The 21,631-nt window shown below is 38.8% G+C and overlaps 2 protein-coding genes across 4 annotated transcripts in view; one reads left to right on the top strand and one right to left on the bottom strand.

Moving 5' to 3' along the window:
• pappa2 (pappalysin 2) overlaps window positions 1-2,572 on the bottom strand; it is a 60,836-nt gene extending 58,264 nt beyond the window's left edge. Inside the window, exons 1-2 of one of the 3 annotated variants that reach the window (XM_023965190.1) lie at window positions 2,259-2,572; window positions 749-1,623 (exon numbers count right to left, since the gene is read on the bottom strand). In XM_023965190.1, the coding sequence (XP_023820958.1) occupies window positions 749-1,623; window positions 2,259-2,266 (883 nt within the window). In that variant the 5' untranslated portion in view covers window positions 2,267-2,572. Of the gene's footprint in view, window positions 1-748 lie in introns of all 3 variants that reach the window. The other 2 variants (XM_023965191.1, XM_023965189.1) reach the window with 2 other exon arrangements.
• A 5,651-nt stretch (window positions 2,573-8,223) lies between these two features.
• Window positions 8,224-21,042, top strand: cop1 (COP1, E3 ubiquitin ligase). Its single transcript, XM_011486586.3, has 20 exons — window positions 8,224-8,909; window positions 9,029-9,088; window positions 9,378-9,475; window positions 10,890-10,954; window positions 11,059-11,178; window positions 12,638-12,706; window positions 12,834-12,893; window positions 13,240-13,319; window positions 13,465-13,528; window positions 13,611-13,725; window positions 14,233-14,368; window positions 16,269-16,412; window positions 16,582-16,690; window positions 16,799-16,880; window positions 16,954-17,070; window positions 18,543-18,660; window positions 19,173-19,297; window positions 19,376-19,536; window positions 19,678-19,722; window positions 20,003-21,042. Exons 1-20 carry the CDS (start codon window positions 8,578-8,580, stop codon window positions 20,018-20,020), a joined length of 2,118 nt encoding a protein of 705 aa, XP_011484888.1. The 5' UTR covers window positions 8,224-8,577; the 3' UTR covers window positions 20,021-21,042.
• The last annotated feature ends 589 nt before the right edge of the window (window positions 21,043-21,631 follow it).

Here is a 21,631-nt window from a genome sequence, read left to right as displayed (position 1 = left end):
CCAAACAGTGTGGTAGAATGTTCTAACATTGTATTATTTCTATGTGGAAAAACAACAGCGTACTAGGGAAACTAAAATGTAATTCTTGTTTACTTGTGTGTTTTTACGCATATTTAATTGACACTTGATTATCTTGCAAGAAGTACAAAAAATCTAGAAGCTTCACCTGCCTTGTTCGGTACCCAGGTCTTTGAGTCACACTGGTTGAATTTTTAGCTAAAGATGTCCTGGATCGATTTTACGTCAGTGAATCGGATCAAATCGGATCACTCAAAATGAACCAAAATCACTATAAAATGAATTGTCAACCGCAAACTATGATATGAATCGAATCATTGTTTAAATGAATCGTTACATTCCTAAATCAGATAGATGAAGACGATGAGCTTCATAACCAAAAATATGATCAAATCACATCTAAAGCTGCACTTTCTTCTTGTATCACATGTTTAAACCTTCCATTAACCCTTTTGACGTAGTCATTTGTAAAATAATCCAAGCACTATTTGCATCAAAATTGGTCATGGTCATAACTATTGCTATGCCATAACTCGGAGGTTTATTTGGGGCTTAATAACCTGCTCAAATCCAATATAAAGCAGAGGAAACTCCTCCAACCTGACATACAAACAACTGACTGAGGCTGGTGATGACGTAAAGGCCCTTCAGTTTAGCAGAGATGCTTCTGTGACTGAAGAGGTGTTCTCCAGCTGTGTTTATACTGTGGTAATAGGCAGACTACACCCACCTGCTATGACTGCTGGGTTACTCTGGCCGCCCTCCGGCTTCACCCACAGCTCCAGGCTGAACTGGGCTTTTGGGAGGTCTGCTCCCGGGCGCAGCTTCACCTGGAGATGCTCTTGCCGCCTGTTGAAGTACAGAGCTGTCATCCATGATGGGGGGACCCTGGGCACGGGGTTTTCCCAGCTGTCTCCTTCCGCCTGCTCCACCTCCCCGGAGTAGTCCTCCGCCGCCTCCTCCTCCTGCTGGGTGTCATTCGAAGACTGCTTGTCTTCATCTCCCCGCTGGGCTCCGCGGAGGACCCCACCGGCGTCCGCTGAGCGCTCGAGGAAAACTTTCCTCGAGCTGGAGTTGCCCTGTTCGTCGGAGCGGAGCCTCCCCGCGAGGCTGCGGGCAAACCTGGAGCGCGCGTGTCCCCCAGGAGCCCCGTGTCCTGCTGCTTCGGGCTCGCGCCTCCCGGCGTACTTTTCAAAAATGTGGTTTGAGGGTCTCGCGTGGTTTCTGGAGCCTTTCTCGGGGAAAAGATATTCGCCCCCCTCCTTGACCACCCCGTTTCCGGCGTTGCCCCGGTTCCCCTTCTCCTCCGGCGCGTCAAACCGACAACCACCGGCGCAACCCGCCGGATCGCTCGCGACAGTGTACGGCGCTCTCCGACTCGTTGCAGTTCTCGGGCTGGCCGCTGAAGGGCGGTGTTGAGCCGACAAGCTTGGCTGGCGTCGGGACAGCGAGACGCCGGAGACGGTGCAGGGTTCACCTGCTATCCGGGAGAGCTCAGAGTCCGCCCGCCGGGCCAAAGAGCGCTTGTATCGGTAGAGGGCATTGGAGCGAACCGGGAATAGCAGCCACGTGTTTGTGATGAGGATGAGGAATACTGCCAGTAGTCTGATGAACAACATCGTTCTCAGATTAAAACATTTAAAACTCAAAGATCAGCAGCAAGTGTTCACATCAAAACTACGAGTGTGTGCACATTTACTTGACAAAAAACTAAAAATTGTGATTTTTTTTAAAACAACTATCAGATATAATTCAGTGCAATGAATATGGTCAAAATAATTTGATAAAATAAAAGCCCCTCACACAATAAAATTTGCCTTTTTACACTTAATAACTGTTGGTTTAGTACCCTGTCGCCTATCTAATAAACGTATGACTGGAAATATTTGAAATGTAAGGGGAAAAACATTTAAATTATCAATTTAATCCCATGTCCTTTTTTGGCACATCTCGGATTATCTGCATCTGATTTAAAAGAAGCAATAGTATTTTGCCTCCTTTTTCTTCTTGCACAAAAAAAAAATCCAAAGTGTCTAACTTGGATTTCCTTTGGAAAAATTATCTTACTTCTTGTGTGGTCCTTTGAACTCACTCCAAGTGTAAAAATCAAAGTTTTTGATTGATTTTCAACTTTCAAAATAAAATAGAGGTCTGCTTTAGATAGTTATGGAAGAAGTTTTTCAATTATTTTGACAATTTGATTTGATTTTACTCTAAAGGAACTTTGCACAAGTTTTTACCTGACCATTGTGGCATCATTTAGAACGTCCTATTCCACAACAGGGCTGCAAGGTGATTCAGATCAACAAGCTCCAGAGGTAGTGCAAAGTGCCAGCCCTAAAACAGATGCCCAACTTGAAGAACAGAAGGTAAATCTCTGAAAGAAGGGGAATGCTTTCAGTCCATGAAGTCACATCTGCTGGTCTGCTCCTCTTTTTTGCGTCTGTGTGCGTTCAGAGAGCGTCTCCTCTTTGCTGCTGCTGCTGCTCTGCACCGGCCCATGCAGTAGTAAAATCCTCCTCCATTCAGTCCTCCATCTCTCCTTCCCTCCCTTTTCTCTCCTTCCCCCTAAGTCCAAAGGTTTTTATCAGGGAGCCCCTGCCCGCCCTGACATCACCAGTAAAGGAAGTGTGGTGGTGGTGGTGGTGGAGGTAAGGGGTGGGGGTGTAAAGGAGGACGGGGGGGGGGGGGGGGTTGCCTGTCCTTGCTTCACACTTTTTGAGTTTGAGGGAAATCCTCTTCTCTCCTCTCCCCTCACTGCCCAAGTCCTGCAAGCGTCTGTGCATCGCTGTGATTCAGTGAGGAAGACAGGAAAAAGGTTGTAAAGTTTATTTACGCAGCTCTCCAGCCGCTCCTGACCTCATCCATCCACCCATCCCTCTGTCAGCACCAGGGGGAAGAAACATCCAGCTTACCTGACTGACTGAAGTCAAAGAGGCAGAACAGTGTCCTGTCAGAAGACTGCATGGAAACAACATCATAGAGCTTCTTAAGCTCCGTCAAATGGACATTTTGTGCAGAAGACGTTTTGGTCTTTGATTGCTCCTCTCTTTGCCTTTTATACTTCACATCATTCTTTCTAATAAATAGGGTCTATTTTACAAATTTTGATTTACGTTTGCCCCTATGTGAAGCTTTTAGATACCTTTTAATAAAAAAAAAAGTGGCAATGGGGAACCTTAAATAAATGAATAATTAAAAACAATTTACAGACAAACTGACCACATGTGAGCATAGATATCTACATTTTAAAATGCGTTTCCATCCCAGCATTCTTTGGGGGGGGGGGGTTCTAAGGTTGGTCTTCTTTTTGCTTTTCACAGTTTACATCCATACATTCTTTTTAATAAATGTCTGTTTGATAGATTTTGCTTTTTGTTTGCTTTTATAAAAAGATTTTAGGTGCATTATTTTCTTTTCAAACAAAGTGCCAACAGTCAATCATATGTAAATGAATAAATAAAAATCATTTCCTAACAAACTGACTCCACGTGAGCATAGAAATCTACATTTTTAAATGTATTCTCATCCCGGTATTGTTTTTTTTTCCGTTTTTTTTGGGAGGGGGGTCTCAGATTGCTGTTCTTCATGCTTTTCCTAGTTTACATCCAGATTTTACTTCTAATAGGTTCTTTTCAAACAAAGTGGTATCTGTCGATCACACTCAAATGAATAAATAAAAATCATTTCCTAACAAACTGACTCCACGTGAGCATAGAAATCTACATTTTTAAATGTAGTCTCATCCCGGTATTGTTTTTTTTTCCGTTTTTTTTGGGAGGGGGGTCTCAGATTGCTATTCTTCATGCTTTTTATATCCAGATTTTACTTCTAATAGGTTCTTTTCAAACAAAGTGGTATCTGTCGATCACACTCAAATGAATAAATAGAAATAATTTCCAGACACATGAGCATAAAAATCAATTTTTTTAAATTGTATTTCCATTCTAGTGTTGGTTTTTTGGGGTCCTTTGGTAAAGGTGGAGCTGCTTTTCTTTATTTGTGCTTAAAAATTCACACTAGTGAAGCTTCCATTAAGAAGAAGGAAAAAAAGAAACATCCTCTGTAGTGTTCTTGAGTGCAAATTAGGATAAAAGGCTTTGATTCTAATCTGAATGTCTTGGGGGGGGGGGGGGGGGGGTCTCTGGGATGGAGGTCGGAAGAGGAGGGTTTGCACCTAGGACAGCAAGAGAAATGTGTTTGATCTCCCCTTCGCAAGTCCTCCGTCTGGCTTCCTCCCATTCACACGCGTATGGATGCATGTGCAGCTCCAAAGTAATATAGAGAAAGTTTGAATAACCCCATCTCCTGCTGTTTACCTTTCATATTTTACCTCTTGCCTGCTATTTACTTAATCTATCTGTCTGCCTCGCTTCATCTCTGGGTCTAAATGCTGGTGAGGCACAGACAGGCGCAACATCTGCCTTGCACATGAAAGTGGACCTCTCAAAATATGTTACCTGTCTAGTGCGGAGATCCTCCTTGAGCCAAGCCAAGGCTGAGAGAAGAGCCAGGCAGGGAGAGGAAGCAGCAGGTAACAGGAAAGTGAAAGAGAGCATGCCCCAAATTCATTTTTGGGTTCTGTTTTATTGATTCACACTTAATGTAATCTAAAAGGTTCAGTGAGGTTGTCTCAATGGATTCAATTCTGCACATTGCAACTCTTAGCATAATTAACCCTACATAACCATCCATGTCATGTTTAATACACACATTTCTGAGTCCCCTACCTCATTAGCATGATCAAAATGGTCCTTAAAAATTCCATTGTTTAACCCTTGTGCTATTCTAGGCACTTTAACGTTGGGAGTTGGGTCATCTAGACCCACTAGACAGTGCGCTGAACCGTTTTCTTCAATGATTTGTGAACCTCACTGGTTTTCATGGATTACATGAAATCTTTCCACCTTTATCCACCTTTGTCATGGTAGGGAGAACACGTCTATGTTAGGGTGGTGTCATCTAAGATAGCACGAGGGATATAACTAGGAGGTCAACACTTTCTGCCCTGTAGTTCAACATCAATCCACTAGGGGCAGTAGAAGGGCCCTTCAAGCTCATTTTAAGATGGTTGCCTCCATGAAATCTCAAAAAAACTTTTGGAACTTTTTGGTGCTAATTTTTAAAACTGTATAGCGAAAAAAACCTCATCTGTTGGTATTCATTTTTAAAAATGGCTACTGGTTGTATTGAAATAATACAACATTTACTGATAATTTATTCTTTATAATACAGTCACCATGTGGGTTAAACTTCGAGACAGTGGCTTAAAAAGGGCCTTTTTCCCCCCTGAACTCTCATTTGAATTATTTTCCATTCTAAACTAACATTGTTGTTCTATATCTCACACAAAAAGTGATTTTTTTGTTTGGTGGATTTTACCATTGTAATTCCCAAAATTATCTGACTATTCTTTGATGTTTTGGACTTTACAGAATTAATGATCACTGTCAGAAATGTTACCATCATGTGGTGTTTTCTTTTATATTTATATATCATTGTGGTATTTTTTCGTTTTTTTGTGCATCCTGTTTTTATTGACTCGTGCACTTGAAGATATTTTTATGCATGTTTTATTATTTTAATCGTAAATTTTATCATAGCAAATTGTTGTTTTGGTGTATGAGTGTTGCACAAACCAAAAAAGCACTTTTTATTTCTCTGTACAAGTGGCTACGGCAATAAATAACTATCTATCTGTCACATCTGTCAAGAGAAGGAAAGAAAAATGACTCTTTTTGGTCTGTGTTAAAGTTTTGTTAGGATTTTACCATTGTCATATAGCTGGCATTTCTGAAATTTTCCCCATGCCAGGAAGTGAATGCAGAGCAATGCCTCCCTAGAACCTTACACATTGTTCTGTTTCACCTTTGTAGGACTGCAGAGCCGTCTGAAGACCCTGCCTGGTTTTTTCCTTCCTTATCTCTGCATTTTATTGGCAAATGTTTAGCAAATAGAAAAAAAAATGCACTTGGCAAAAAGTCGAATTGGAAAGACATTGATGTATTTGTGATGTTTCCATACAGACGAAGTTAGTTCTGACCTTCATAATCCAAAAAAATGACATTATTTGGCATCTACAGTGTTGTTTAGCTTCATTCCATTTTGCATTTAACTCATAAACAAGGCTTTGTGTTCGCTTATCAATGACACTTCATCTTCTAATTGATCATTATTGGAATAAAGCGCATTTAAGACGACAAAAACAGGAGGATTAGGAGAGAAGATGTTCCACAGCATAAGAAAGTTGTCCTCATCTTTTGCTCTCTTTTTTTTTTGTCAGCCTCAATTTGCAAACAAGGCCCAGGCTGGAGGAGGAGGCCGCTGACAGTTATGGTAGGGGCCCCTGAAGGGGCAAAAAACGGTTCCTAAAAGGTGGAAGGCAGGAATTCCATAATTCCACTCTGCCAGACTGTGGCGTCTGCCTGCTAAGCATTCTCTGCTGGCCAACTTTGAAATCCAGCTGTAACTATGTTGGTGGAAAAACAAAACAAGGGAAACTAGGATGGGGGAGAGGGCTTGGGTGTAGAAACCGAGGTGAAAAAGAGGTGGAGAAGGATAGAGGAGTGTGTGGTGTCTGGAAGAGTGTGAGCGGCTGAATGGGCGGGCTCCTCCGGGGCCTCACCCCCCACTGCAAAGGACCTCCACAGATTATCCTTCATCTGAGTTTGTCCGTCTTGACCTCAACAACCCTGAGGCCCGCTCTCGGCCTGCCCCCCTGTTTTTCCCTCTCCTTTCATACGCATCACCCCCCTCCCTGTTTCCCCTCTTACCTCTCTGTTCCCCTGTAACATCCAGCTGTACCCCGTTGACACAGCCACACACATTCACCCAGAACACGCACAATCCTCGTTCAAAAAAAATTGGGGGGACCCAAAAGGAGAAAATCTAGGCTGATGTGCAGCACAAACGAGGTGGGGGGAAGAAAAAGAAGAAAAAAAAGGGAGAAAGAAAGAGGGCAAGCCTTTCAGAAAAAACAGTATTAGATACAAAGGGGAGAAGGAGCTGTGCTGGGGGGGATGCAAACACAATATATGCTGCAGGTGTTTTGCCCAACGAGTGAAGAACTTAAGGTGCACACACTTTTGGTTTCTCTCACCTCATAAGTAACTCCCGGATTTCATGGGCAGCCCGTCTTTAATGATCTGTTTTTTGCCTCCGATCTGCACTTTCAAAAGCATTTATTAGAGGCCCAGAAAACATATTTTTTATCGCTGGTTCTTTTCAGTGTAATTCATGTATTTATTTAACGAATTGGTAACTTTCCTCTAGCTGAAAACCTTATTTCATGGTCTAACTGAGCCACTTATGGATACATGTAGACCTCTTCCACAAACAAAAACATGGGAAAATCTGTGCCTGAGCAGAGGACCCCCCCCCCCCCCCCCCTTATTTGTTCACATGGAGGTAAAGATGGAAAAGCAAGGAGCAGGCTGGATAAACTTTGAGTGGGAATATGTTAGTGCTGCTTGGGTTTTATTTGCAGAGCTGCAGGTGGATGGTTGACAGACACAACCCTGTATGTCTTGGCTCTGTCACCAGTAGCACCTTTTTTTAAAGTGACCTACCTGCTTGTTTCTGTGCAGGTAATTCAATAAAGGATACCCTGGATCTGTAAGAGATGAATGAAAAATGTAATCCAAACAAAAAACACCCGCTTTCAAAGAAAACAAACATGATTTAATTACATTAAGGTCCCTTTAAATCAGATTTTTGAACAACAGTCAAAGCAAAATACATAGGCAGTATTTACCTGGAATTTGTAGTAGTACACTGATATTTAAAGAGTTTCCTTTAATAAATAAGAATAGGTACCACTTCATTTTTAAGCCCAATGTAAAAATGCTTAAATCAGTTCGGAGTGATTTTTTTTATCATTTTTCCCCCTTTTCATTAGTTTTATATTTTTAACTGAATGTGTTGATTAGTAAATGGGTTCCCACCAATGTATCATTCTTTTAATGAAAATAATCATCTATATTATTAGAAATTGTCATTTATTCCCACTAATAAAAGCACAAATTAATAGTCTGATAATTGGTATTTTTATTTATTATTATTTTTATTGTTTTTGACTCTTGGTTAACACAATATTATTATTAATAATATGTGCGTTTTAAGGTTTTTAACAGATGTAATATATGTCTATGAACCGCCCCTCCGCTAGGGGGCAGTGAAGGTGCGAAACACCAGAGCACAATACGCATCTGGGTGGTAGAAGAAGCCCAGCGGATCACTCTCTGCTGCTAACAGTCGCCAACCGGCTAATCTCCTGGACAACGCAGTTTGAAGTTATTTTAATCCCAGTTTTCTTTATTGCCTCTTTTTTTTCACACCTTATAATCAAGCGACTTTATAAAACGTTGCCGGTGATAAGTGCTAGGTACCCACCGACGGACAAGTTTAATCACACTATATGTTTTTGACGCTGTTCCTTCCACCGAGGATGCTAGCGCATGATAAGCAAGCCAGCTAGCTTGCAAATCTGAAGGAGCGAATAAGCAGCGCTCTGGATGCTTTGAAGTGCAGCGAGTTTTTGGATGAGTTTTTTGTTGCATCATGTCAAGCAGTCGGACGCAACAACAAGGCGGCGGTGGTGGCGCGAGTTCAGTACCCAGCACCAGCAATAGCAGCAGCGGCAATGCGAGCAACGCCGTAACAAGCAATGGGAACAATTCTGGAAATGTTGTGCCCTCCCGGACTCTGCCCGCAGCCGGAGAGGGGGGCTCGTCTGTGCCCTCTCTGGCCACTGTACCGTCGTCCCGGGGCGGCTTTGCTTCCCTCAACAGACCCTCTGCGTCCTCAGGCAACAGAAGGAAATCCCTTCACCAGGCACCCTTATACAACGGCCTCTTGAATTCTTATGAAGATAAAAGCAACGATTTTGTCTGGTTAGTTTTTTTCCAGGAATTATTTCAAACTGTGCTTTAAGATTCCCACTCCAAACGGTGGATTTTGAAATGTTGATGTCCAAATGTTTTACATGGTTTTTCTGTCAAAACAATTTCAGTCCCATTTGCTTCGAAATGATAGAGGAGGCGCACATGACCAAGTGTGGACACAGTTTCTGGTAAGGGTTCATTGTACATGAATGGACAGTTTGTCAGTCAGTGTGTTGAACTTGCTGATCAAGATAGCTGTGTAAAAAGGAAATATTTTCAAAATGTTAAACATTCTAGTTTTATGTTTTGGAAGACAAAAAAATTAATCAACTCCCCCTCACATATTTACAGCACTACAAATTTAAATTTGTCAGCTGCAACCAAAATACTACTTTGATAGTTTTATTGCTTGAAGTTTGTTGCACAGTTGGGGAATGTTTTCAAGTATTCCTCTTTTGCTTTTTACCCCTCTTGCAGTTACAAGTGTATCCGCCAGAGCTTGGAAGACAGCAACAGATGTCCCAAGTGTAACTATATTGTTGATAATGTGGATCAGCTGTTCCCAAACTTTTTAGGTGGGTATTGTGAGTTGGTGTTGCGCTTCACCACCTGTTGAAGTCTGTTTGAAGACTTGTTTTTCGAAACTTTTTTGTGTTGAGTTTGCATGTTCTCCCCGTGCACGTGTGGGTTTTCTCCGGCTTCCTCCCACAGTCCATAAACATGCGTCATAGGTTTTAGGCTACATTGGTTACTCTCTTAATTGTCCATTGGTGTGCATGTGTGTTGGGCTGATTGTATGGCAAACTTGGCCCAACAGTAGCCAGGACATGCTCCAGCCACCCCGTGACCCCGAAAGGGATACAGTGGGTTAAAAAAAAGGATGGGTGGATTAATGGATCTCTCAATTATTGGTGGTTATTAGGAATGCGTTGATTCACTTAACCAATGATTGGGCTCAAACTGCAATTTTGGATCACAGTTTTGTTTCGGTTCAATGTATAATTTGTGTATTACAAACTGACAACAAAAAACTAATAATACTAAAAAAAGCTGTCTTTTTAATTTGCTAAAAAAAATTATCAAACTCAAACTAACTCCAGGCTAATCTAAGAAAACATTACATTCAAAATTCTTCTTAAATTTATCACATAAATAAACTGGTATACAGTAGGGATACAATGATTCTCTCTCCCCATGATTATGCAAAAGTCCCACTTCAATCATCTTTTGATGCCGTGTAAAATCGTCTTTTAATTACGATTATGCCGTTTTAGCCACACAAAAAACTGTCGTTTTCTAGGACATAGTTTCTGCAGAACTGCAGTAGTTCATCAGAAATCTGCCTCCTAGTTGTGGGCGGGACCGTTGGCCTGGTGTAAGCTGCAACACTTCCCTTCAGGCTTTTCTTTACAAATTCTCCCGCTAGCTCACAGCAGTAAGCTAGCGTACAGTTTTGAGCCAGATGCCAGCTCAGAAGAGGCAAAGACACATCTGTACATGGATTTAGTCATTTACCAGTTCGTTCATCAGAAAGGAGCAGAGTAAGGAGCTTTGGGCCCATCGATTGAAGATTTTGACATTATAACTACAAGCTTTTTCAAATGGGAACGTTTTTTTCTGCTCCTAAATCTCAACGATTTAAAGAATAAAGACATATTGGGAAATGCTTCATTTTTAGTTAGGAATATCCTCCATTCATGAGGAAAATGAACACCAAAAGCATGATTTTCACTGGAGTGGGACTTTAAATTTAAGCCCAACTTTGAACTTTAACATACTGGTTTACAGTAGAGATGCAACGATTCTCGTTCCTTTGGTTTAATGGTGTAACATAGTTTTTGATCGAGAATTGTGACATCCCTGGTTGTTATCTAATTAGATCAAATGATGTCCGATTCATAGGTGAAGTTCACAGTGTTCACTTTGAACATCCTTGACACACTTTGCTGTGTTTGCTGTGTTCTTACCTATCCCAACCCTTTACTCTAGTAAACGAGCTGATCCTTAAACACAAGCAAAGATCAGAGGAGAAGAGGCTAAAATTAGACCATCCTGTAAGTACATTTCATAAATGCCTTTATTTCTGTTTTTGTTTTTCTGGTATTTTCCAACCTGCCAGTGACTTCTCTGTGTTTCTGCGTTGTCGTCCACATGGTAGAACGGTTCTCGGTGGCAGGTCTTCCAGGATGTTTTGAGTCCTGATCAGGAAAACCTGGATCTGGCAAATGTCAATCTGATGTTGGAGCTTTTGGTTCAGAAGAAAAAGCAGCTGGAAGCTGTAAGTGTTTCTGTTTCTGTGGTTTTAAGGTTCTTTGCTTCTCCATTCATGGTAACACTTTGGTAAAAGGCAAAGTTCAGAAAAGAAATTACAAAGAAAAGCAGCCACGTAAGGATTGGGTTCATCATACATGATGCAAGTAGATTAATGCGGTTACATATGAATATCTTCTATAAAGTGATTCCAAAGTAAAAGTATGTTTGCACATCTTAAAACTATTGAGCCCAATATGTTAAAGAAAATAAAAGTACAAGTTTAGGTAAGTAAAAAATATCTTTGAATATTGTTTGTCTTCGGAATAACTTTTTTTAGACGGTTAAGGTATGATGGAGATTGATCCCGTTGGTCCAGTAGCGGAGTAAGAAATTTGCATTAAAAAGTCAAAAACTGATGTGATGTTTGAATATTACCCTTGAAAATGTTTATTTATGTATTTCTTTATTCAAGCATTCCTGTTAAATGAGATTCAGTTTGAGCTTTCTCCTTCCAGTAAGAGTATATGTACACCGTGAGCTTAACAATACTTCTAGGAAGTGAAAGTATACAACGGCAGATAGAAATATTTTAAATGTCATTTCCAAGGGTTGTCTTGAAACTAACGGCAGATGAAGCTGAGACGATTGTTATCGCTGGCTGTTTGTAGACACAGACGACGTGTGAAGGATCAGCGATTAATGGAAACCCGGCATATCCGCTTTTTATTTGGTCAGTTTGTAAAAAGGGGAAGTCGAAGCCGCAGCTTAATCTTGTTGACTTCTCATCTGCAGCATCAGCATTGCTTAAGAGCCGCAACAAGTTACAAAATCTTAAGCTGCTAATAAATTGCATTTGTTTCTTTTGTTTAAACTTTAAAAAAAACATTTATTTTTTGGTACTTGAATGTGCCTTTTTCCCTAAAAATGTCTCTTCGAGGAAATAAAATCAACTCCCTAAATGTTTGATTGGATTTAGTTTAATAACCTTTAAATTATTTCTCCAGTTCTCTGTAATGTCGTGTAAATGTTTCCACCATATTTATGCTTTTTGTAACTTGACAATGCGGGTTGTGAACCACCCCGGATCCACTCCCCTGTGGATCCAAAGAATTAAGGACTTTGTTGTAGCTGTGTGCCACCCACCTACAGGGCACAACAAATTCCAGTAAATTCCCCTGTTATCCTTCTCCGTTTTGAAACAAGCCTTTAAAAAATGAATGTCTCACTGAGTAGCATATCTTCAAACTGAAGCTGCACTCTTTTTTTTAATGATCTAAACTCAGAAGTTCTTTTTTTTCTTTTAAAATGTCCCATTGAATCTTGCTAAACATAAAAAACAAAAAAAACAAAGCTAAATTTGTTCCATTTTTGCTATGTTTTTGGTGTTGACAATTCTTTTCCAATGTCAAAGAAGAATAATTGTGATTAGTTAATGTACTTTTATTGTTGTTTTAATTTTTGGTGGTTGTGTTTATCTGCATTAGGAATCACAAGCAGCCCAACGACAGATCCTCATGGAGTTCCTTAAAGAAGCTCGGAAAAATAAAAAAGAGGTACAGAGATGTTGTTACAGAAGCAATTTATGGTGATAAAATAGAAAAAAGAAGAAAGTTTTTTAGATGTTTATTCATGAAAGTTAACCTGAAATCATTTTATTTGTGTTTTCGTCTTAAACAACAGCAATTAGACCAACTTCAGAAAGAGCTCAACTTCCTTGAAGAGGACATTAAGCGTGTCGAGGTACGTTCTCTAGGTTCCTTTTTCCAAACCTGCCATTCCCACTGCTTCCTGGAGTCAAACCAGTACCAGGAAGAAAGACCCATTTTGATTAAAAAATGAAATTTGGGCGCTTTTAAAATGTTCTTGTAGCATCTATCTAATGATGGAGGACATATATTAAGAAAAAAACCTCAATTTTATTTCGGACTATTTCAAATTTGAAAACACTTGCCAAGCACAGGCATTTTCTTTGATACGACTGAAGTTGTCCTTAGGCTCCATATCAAATATAAACCAATCCGTTTCTCCTAACAACAGAAACAAACAGCAGTCTAACCGTTTTTATTTTTTATTTCAACATGTACAGGAAATGAGCGGACTTCACTCCCCAGTGATGGAAGCAGAGTGTACGGTGCCAAACGTCGAGACGCCCTCTCCAGGTCCAAGGTACCGAAACCTAAAAATCCTATCCAAAAGGAAGTCAATACAGAAAAAAACCTTTGGCATCATTCTTTACAAAAGTGTCCTCCTATTTTTGGATGTTGACGTGTGATGAAAACATTTTGTGTGTGTTTTTTTTTCTCCTGTGTAGTTGTAGTAGCATCATTGAGCCTGCAGATTACACGCAGCCTCCAGGATTTGGTGGAAGCACCCAGGTATGAACTTTGCCTAAAAATGTTGATTGTTTATTGCAGAATAAAAATTTCCTGAGCTGTATTCTTTTAATTGTTTGTCTAGGGAAAACGACAGACGTGGTACAACAGCACGTTAGCGTCGAGGAGGAAGAGACTGACGGCTCATTTTGATGATCTTGAGCAATGCTACTTCTCAAGCAAAATGTCACGCATCACAGGTGCATTTATTTATGCAGCAAAGGAAACTGTATTTTTTAATAGAGAAAACAAAATTATTTTGGGATAATTTCATGTAGTTTCTAATGTCACATAAAGTATCAGTAAGATTTAGGGTTGAAATAAGGATTTAATCCCTATTCTTCCATTACCCTTCCAATTGTAGAGGCACTTGGAGGCGTAGGGTTGTCGCAATCTGAGGTAGTTCCGTGTTAGACGTTAACATTTAAGTGTAATTAATGACTTTTTGTTTTAGCATGACCTTTTTAAAGTAAAAAAACAAAACCATGTCAATTTCTGGGCGCTGGCCGTAGCTGACCGGCGACTATTGATGACGTCATCGAGTGGTAGTAATGTAGTAACCCCATTTTTCCATAACTCTCCGTTTGGAGGGCTAAATTTAGGGGTAGGGAGAAGCCGCAGAGGAAGAATTCTGATTCGGCCAAGGTTTCTGTTGTTTTGCTCACTGTTTGGGTTTTTTCCGCTGACATTTTTTGTCCTGTCTTCAGATGAGGGTAGGACCTTAAACCAACTGGATGACTTCATGGAGTGTTTGTCCAAATTCACACGCTACAACACTGTGCGGCCACTGGCCACACTGTCCTATGCCAGCGACCTCTATAATGGCTCCAGCATTGTCTCCAGGTACAAAAGACCAAATACTAAGCTTGTACTTTACTCTCAGGATTTATAGAATCTTATTTGGGGGAAAATTGTAATATTGACCCTTTAACACCAGAGATGTTGCTGGTGACACCTAAATAACACGTTATTTGATATACCGTAACTCTTGGACTATTTACGCGATCAACGGGAAACAGCTGATTTTTGTTGATCGCTGAAGGAGTTCATTACTGTGAAGTGTTGCACGTCGGCGCAAAGCTGCTTTTTCTCCGCTGCACTTGTAATCCACTTAACTTGCGTTAACTCTGTAAACAGTTGAAGAGTGAAAGCAGGGGTGCTCGTAACATCGATCACGATTGAACAGTCGATTGCGATGTGATGGTAAGCCATCAAAGATAAATGTATTTTTAAAAATCTGTCAGAAAATCATCATCCTCGGCGTGAAATACGCCCCTTGATTGGCATGCAGAACGGCCAATTGAACATCCTCTGAACATATGTCACTGTGTTTAAAAACACTGAGCTTCTTTTTACTTTTTTTCTTCTTTCTCTGAGAAACCCGACACACAGCGGGGCCGGCAAAGCCCTGGTTTCCTGGGGAGGACCCCCGCGGCCCGCAGGAGGGTTTCTAAACCTGTCCCTGTTTGCGTGCCTCCTCGATTAGAAGCGTAGCCCCGTCTGACCCAGCCGTCCTGCCACGGCGCCTGCTGCCGGGCCCGCGGTTCAAGCCCACTCAGGCAGCAGTGTCTTTAAGCACGGAGCAGGGGCCGCCGTTGGCTCAGCCTTGGTTAACCCACCCGCGCTTTAGGAATGTCATGGTCCCCCCATTTTTACAGCAGAGCATGAAACGTGACTGTCAATGCTTTCTGTATCCATAATGAAACGCTTTGTCTGTTCAAATTATGTATTACTACAAAAAGAATAATACACACAGCAAAGCTATCTTCTCCAATATATATATTTATATAGATATATATCTATATATATATAGATATATATCTATATAAATCTATATATATATATATCTATATATATATATATATATATATATAGAGAGAGAGAGAGATAGATAGATAGATAGATAGATATCGATAGATAGATAGATAGATATCGATAGATAGATAGATATCTATAGATAGATATCGATAGATAGATAGATAGATATCTATATATCTATATATATATATATATATATATATATATATATATATATATATAGATATATATATAGATATATAGATATAGATATATAGATATATAGATATATATATATAGATATATAGATATATATAGATATATAGATATCTATCTATCTATCGATATCTATCTATAGATATATATATATATATAGATATCTATCTATCTATCGATATCTATCTATAGATATATATATATATATATATCTATAGAGATATATATATATATATCTATAGAGATATATATATATATATATCTATAGATATATATATATATATATATATATATATATATATATATATATATATATATATATATATATATATATATATATATATATATATATATATAAAAAATATAGGACGGCAGTTTAGCTCAAGGGGTAGAGCAGGTCGTCCAACAACCGAAGGGCTGGAGGATCGATCCCCGCTCCTCCCAGCCAGCTGTCGCCCCCCGGGCGCGGCCAGCCCACAGCCCACCGCCACCACAGGGAATGGGTCAAATGCGGAGAAAGAATTTCCCCATTGTGGAATAAATAAATTAAAATGATTAATTATTATTATTTATATATTACTGTAATAGAAAGAATTGAAACACTGGCACTAACGTGCTGGAGTTGAAGGGTTAAAGCCAAAATTCCGATTTTGTTGTCGTAGGAAACGATTACCGTACCTAAAATGAGGGAGAAGTCTGATCACTGACTCCATCTTCGCGTGTGTTTCAGTATCGAGTTTGACCGTGACTGTGACTACTTTGCCATTGCTGGTGTGACCAAGAAGATCAAGGTGTTTGAGTACGGCACCGTGATCCAGGATGCCGTGGACATCCACTATCCTGTGAACGAAATGACCTGCAATTCCAAAATCAGGTAAAGGAATTCATTCCTCGACAGAGACTAGGTTTTGCTTAAAACTGTGCTCCATGAATGAAAAAAAAAAAAGAATTTCAGATATGCACATATGAACAGGAAAAAAAAAAATTTCTGCCAGCTTTGGTTGACAAGAATCTACATTTGAAGATCTGTTTCTTCATTGCAGCTGCATCAGCTGGAGTAGTTATCATAAGAACCTTCTGGCTAGCAGCGATTATGAGGGAACCGTCATTCTGTGGGATGGATTCACCGGCCAGCGGTCCAAAGTCTACCAGGTGTGATGACTAGAGTTGAAAGTGTTGTGATAAAACTGTTCATATCCTTTTATCTTCTGACTGATTAGCCTAATCTGCAGTGACACCCTCCACTGTTGTTCTTTTCAGGAACATGAAAAAAGGTGTTGGAGTGTCGACTTTAATCTGATGGACCCCAAACTTTTAGCTTCCGGCTCTGATGATGCTAAAGGTAAAGATTTGGCCCTCGTCTGAACACGTCATCCTCATCAATCGTGTTAGAGATTTCCAACATTCTTTTTCAGTAAAGCTGTGGTCAACCAATCTGGACAACTCAGTAGCGAGCATCGAGGCTAAAGCTAACGTATGCTGCGTTAAATTTAGCCCAACATCCAGGTATCATCTGGCATTCGGCTGTGCAGGTAATTTCTTCAATCCTCACTTTATCTGCTTATTTTTCAGTTGGTTTAGTGTTTTTCTGCATTTGTTAAGAGGTTATATTAATTGAAATATCTTCCCACATCTACTTTAGTTATTCTGTTTCTGTATTCTGCAAGAAGGAACTAAACTCTGCTCTTATTTTGGTTCATGTTGTGTGCTTATTGAATAAAGCGTTTGGCAAAATCCTTAACAGCTTTTGTCGTCAATATAATATTACTAAATTAATTAAAAAACTGTAAAAGTGGAATCGTTCAAATTACCTTCAACAACCCCAACTCAAATTATAAACCACTCACTTTTATCACAAGTATTTTGGGGGTCTAGTTTCTCTTCTGAAATGCTTGTACTCTATAAAATTAAAGATTTTGTTAAAAATAAAATGATATAATTTTCATATGTTCTTCAGTCAAAGTTGGGTAGGGAGGTATGATTGTCATCGGCTGCATTTCTGAATTTCTTTGGTTGGTAACCATAAAATATTACATTTCAGAATTCTATGGGCACTAAACTCTCGTCATTCAGGAATTATAATAATTCTTTAAAAATGTCTTTGGAGACTTTTTAAGTCAATTTTAGTGCATTCTTCTACCAGATCTTTTTCATAGTTTGATTTTTGCTCTGTAAAGAAATTCTAGAGGTAATTTCTTAAGTTGTTTTTTTTTTTTACTTCTAATTTTTCACAACAAAAAGCACTTTTTTTTAACCCCTGAAAATGTTGCATAATGTAGGTGGAATTTATATATAAAAAAAGTCAAAACAGACAAGCTTTTAGAAAGAAAAGAGAACTGTTGCTCTCGCTTAAGATTTTGCAATTTCGGCTATTTAGATACAAAATACAAATTGATTTTAAACAAAGAGAGAGAGAGCCTAACTCCTTTTAACAGAACTGGATACAAACAGTGTTTTATTCTTTTTAGAAAGTAAAGGGACAATGTAGTGTCACGCTAACATATTCAAGGTTTTTCCTCAGTTAAGGAGCATTAAAAATGTTTTCTGTCATTGCTATATAATATTGTATTTCTTTTATTTTATTCAGCATCACATCTCAACTGTTTTTCTTTTTGTTTGTTTGAAAGACAATTAATCCTGAACAATCCAAAAGAACTTTATTATGTCCTGACAGAAGAATATCTATGAATGATCATAGATATTTTATTATAGGGGTATTCGTGTAAGTATTCTAACTCTGAGCAGAAACTGTGTGGTACTTTGCTGTAAGTTTTCATTCTTGGTTTACGTTCGGAGTGCAGCTAGGAGATTGGAAAATAAAAGACTAAAATAATTTTCTTTTTTTAGTACCAAAACTAACCACAGAGTTGCAGATCAGGAAAAAATGTAATGTTTGTGGTTTAATACCATCATGTTTTTATTGACAGAAAGCAACAACAGTTGTGCTTCATCATTTTCTGGCCCAATTTGAACATTTTGTGAAATTTATCTCTTTTGTCCGCAGACCACTGTGTCCACTACTACGATCTCCGCAACACTAAGCAGCCAATCATGGTTTTCAAAGGCCACAGGAAGGCCGTGTCCTACGCTAAGTTTGTAAATGGGGAAGAAATCGTTTCTGCGTAAGTCTGTTTACCTTTGCTTCCATCTTTAATGTTTTAAGTAATCGTGTATTTGTTTTTAAATGTTAAATATTTTAGTATATTTTAAAAATGCAATGACAGACAACGTCTTACTGCTTAACGTTTTCTATTAAGGACTTTAATTTTATTAATTTTAAAACTTTTATGTTAATAATACAATTAATAGAGATCATCCTGTGCTAGTGGCAAAACAGATCAACAAATATTTAACATTTAGTCTGGTTCCTATATAATCCTATATAACACATGAACAGAGGTGAGAAAAACACATTTTAAAGCTTTAAACGAGAGCCGCTAAGTTTATTTCTTTCACAGAAGCTAAATTGATTAAAATACGCTTTCATATTTTTAGCAGCTTTCTTGCATATTTAGACTTCTCAAACAATGCTTTTAAAACTGTAAAGAAACTACTTAATAACCAAAACTAAAAAAATAGGATAAAGAAGGATTTGTGCACACACATATAAAGAGTACATGTTCTGTGTTCATAGTTCGACGGACAGCCAGCTGAAGCTTTGGAACGTCAACAAACCTCACTGCCTGCGCTCCTTTAAGGGTCACATCAACGAGAAGAACTTTGTTGGACTGGCGTCAAATGGAGACTATGTTGCCTGTGGTATACGTTCATTTGAAACGTTGACGCTGATGTTTAAAGACTAGCCATTAATATAAAGTGTTTTTATGTCCATTTTAGGAAGTGAGAACAACTCCCTGTACCTGTATTACAAAGGACTTTCCAAAACACTGTTAACATTCAAGTTCGACACGGTGAAGAGTGTTTTGGACAAAGACAAGAAAGAAGATGACACCAATGAGTTTGTGAGTGCCGTCTGCTGGAGAGCCCTGCCTGATGGAGTAAGTGTCACTTCACTGGTCAACTATACTTTTTTCAATTCTGCCATTGTAAGCAATACTTTAAGGCTTTTGTCAATATTTTAAACAAGGCTTTCATTTACATAAAATACCTCTGATTTATTCAAAATGATTTGCTTTTAGGAGTCAAATGTTCTCATTGCTGCGAACAGTCAAGGAACTATCAAGGTTGGTGTTTTAAAAAATATACAAAAAAGATGTTTTCTTTTTAATAGTACCGTTAAATGTTTACAGCTCTTAAAAACATCTGTTTGAGTTTTTTTTTATTATTCCAGTATCAGTGCATAATTCCTCCCATTTAATGAGAATTTACCAGGAAAAAAAATACAATTGCAATTATTTGGGGGGGGGGGGGGGGGGAGGGGGAGTGGTTTGTCAAAAAATTGCTTAATAAAGAAAAAAATGTCTTTAAAACATCTAAATGTCTGTATCTATTCCTCCCTGACAGGTTCTTGAACTTGTCTGAATTCCTGCCAGGCTTGGGCTATCATGACCTCTATCTTTAGGGGGGCAGGGGTCAGCCGTGAATGGGGAGATCGCCTGCTGATCAACGGAGGAGCAAAAAGAAACGGAATCCATCTGTTATTTCACTGAGCTTTGTGTGCGTGTGACATCAGACAAATGTCGGCCCGTGGCACCAGTACAGCAGGCGGAGATGTGCCGGCGTTTGAGCTTTACCGTTAAAGAACCAAGCTGGGGCACAAAACAGAGGAAAGCGGTTTTGTTCCTAATCCGTCACAGTTTGTCAGCCACAATACAACACCTCTCTCTGGTTTTATACCAAATCTTATTATTTTTTTACTTTTGACTTTTTAACTCTTTAACCATTTCTGTCAAAGGCAATTCAGATAAATGCAACCTCCTGCATTTTGTCTTTTAAAGGCCAAAGCACAAAACAAAACATGCAAACTTAAATTCCCCCTCTGTCAGCTGTCCAGTTTATTCCCTATTTGTGTTGTTCTTTTTGTTGTATATTTTGTTTGTTTTTCCAGATTGGGAGACAGCAGGGTTTTTTTTTTTTTTTTTAATAAAGGTGACTTGAATTTCATTTTGTCAAGTGTACAGCAGTTTTTCTGGCAAAAGCAACGTAGCATCTCAGCGTATCTTTTTCTCAGAACAAAATGATACTCCACGTGTTTGTTTCTATAACCACAGCTATTGTTGCTTGATTCAACCTGCAGTTAGTGGAACTGGACTTTTTGATGGATTAGGACTGTTGTAAACTGATAACCACAAAGCCTCAGATGAAGTTCTTTCAAAGTAGCACTGGGATGTTTCTTTTTATTTTGTTTTTAATGCACAACTGCAGGCATGAACTGAGTATCATTGCATTTTGGGCGCCGCTACCAGTTTTTGTGGAGTTCCACAAGGACATGTAAAAAAAGAATAATGGAAGGATTGAAGAAGCCACCAGGATCTGCCAATTTTATGATTGATGAATAAGAGAGGTGTTTTGTATTTGCCTAACAATAAATTATTTAAAACATTTTGGTATGTGTGCTTTTTGAAAGTCTTTGATATTCTCTTTAATTACAATGCAATAGGTTGCTTGGAAAATATGACAAACCAGCTTTTTTTTTTTAGTACAAATGAGGAAATCTAAGATAAAAAGTTGAGGTTAGCACATACGTAATTGTACTAAGGTGAGGTAAACTTTGTCCTCAGAGAGGAAATTTGTTCCTGGCCACAGAGCTACTTACCTGAATGAGAATATTAACAGTACACAGAACAAATAATTAAAACGGGAATATACAGAATTTCCAACAGACCTGACTCACCGTTAAGAACACGAATAATAAAATGTTTAATTGAAACCTTTACCACAATGCTGAAAATAATTTCAGTAAAATGCATTATCAATTCATAAAAGGAAAAAAAATCTACTGTTGTTAAAACTAGGGACTAAGTATTACCCAAAATGATAAATACATATAATTATGCTCCTAAAAGCAAGCAAGAAGAAGGCCGATTTTATTTCTAGATGTCAAGTACTATATTTAAAAAGATATTGAAAGCCTATTAGAATGCCAGAGCTGTATTACCAAATACTGTATATTTTTTGTTTTTACCCTTAGTA

This window comes from Oryzias latipes, chromosome 17 (assembly GCF_002234675.1).
Source record: "Oryzias latipes chromosome 17, ASM223467v1".
NCBI lineage: Eukaryota > Metazoa > Chordata > Actinopteri > Beloniformes > Adrianichthyidae > Oryzias > Oryzias latipes.
This window is presented reverse-complemented; position numbering and strand designations above follow the sequence as displayed.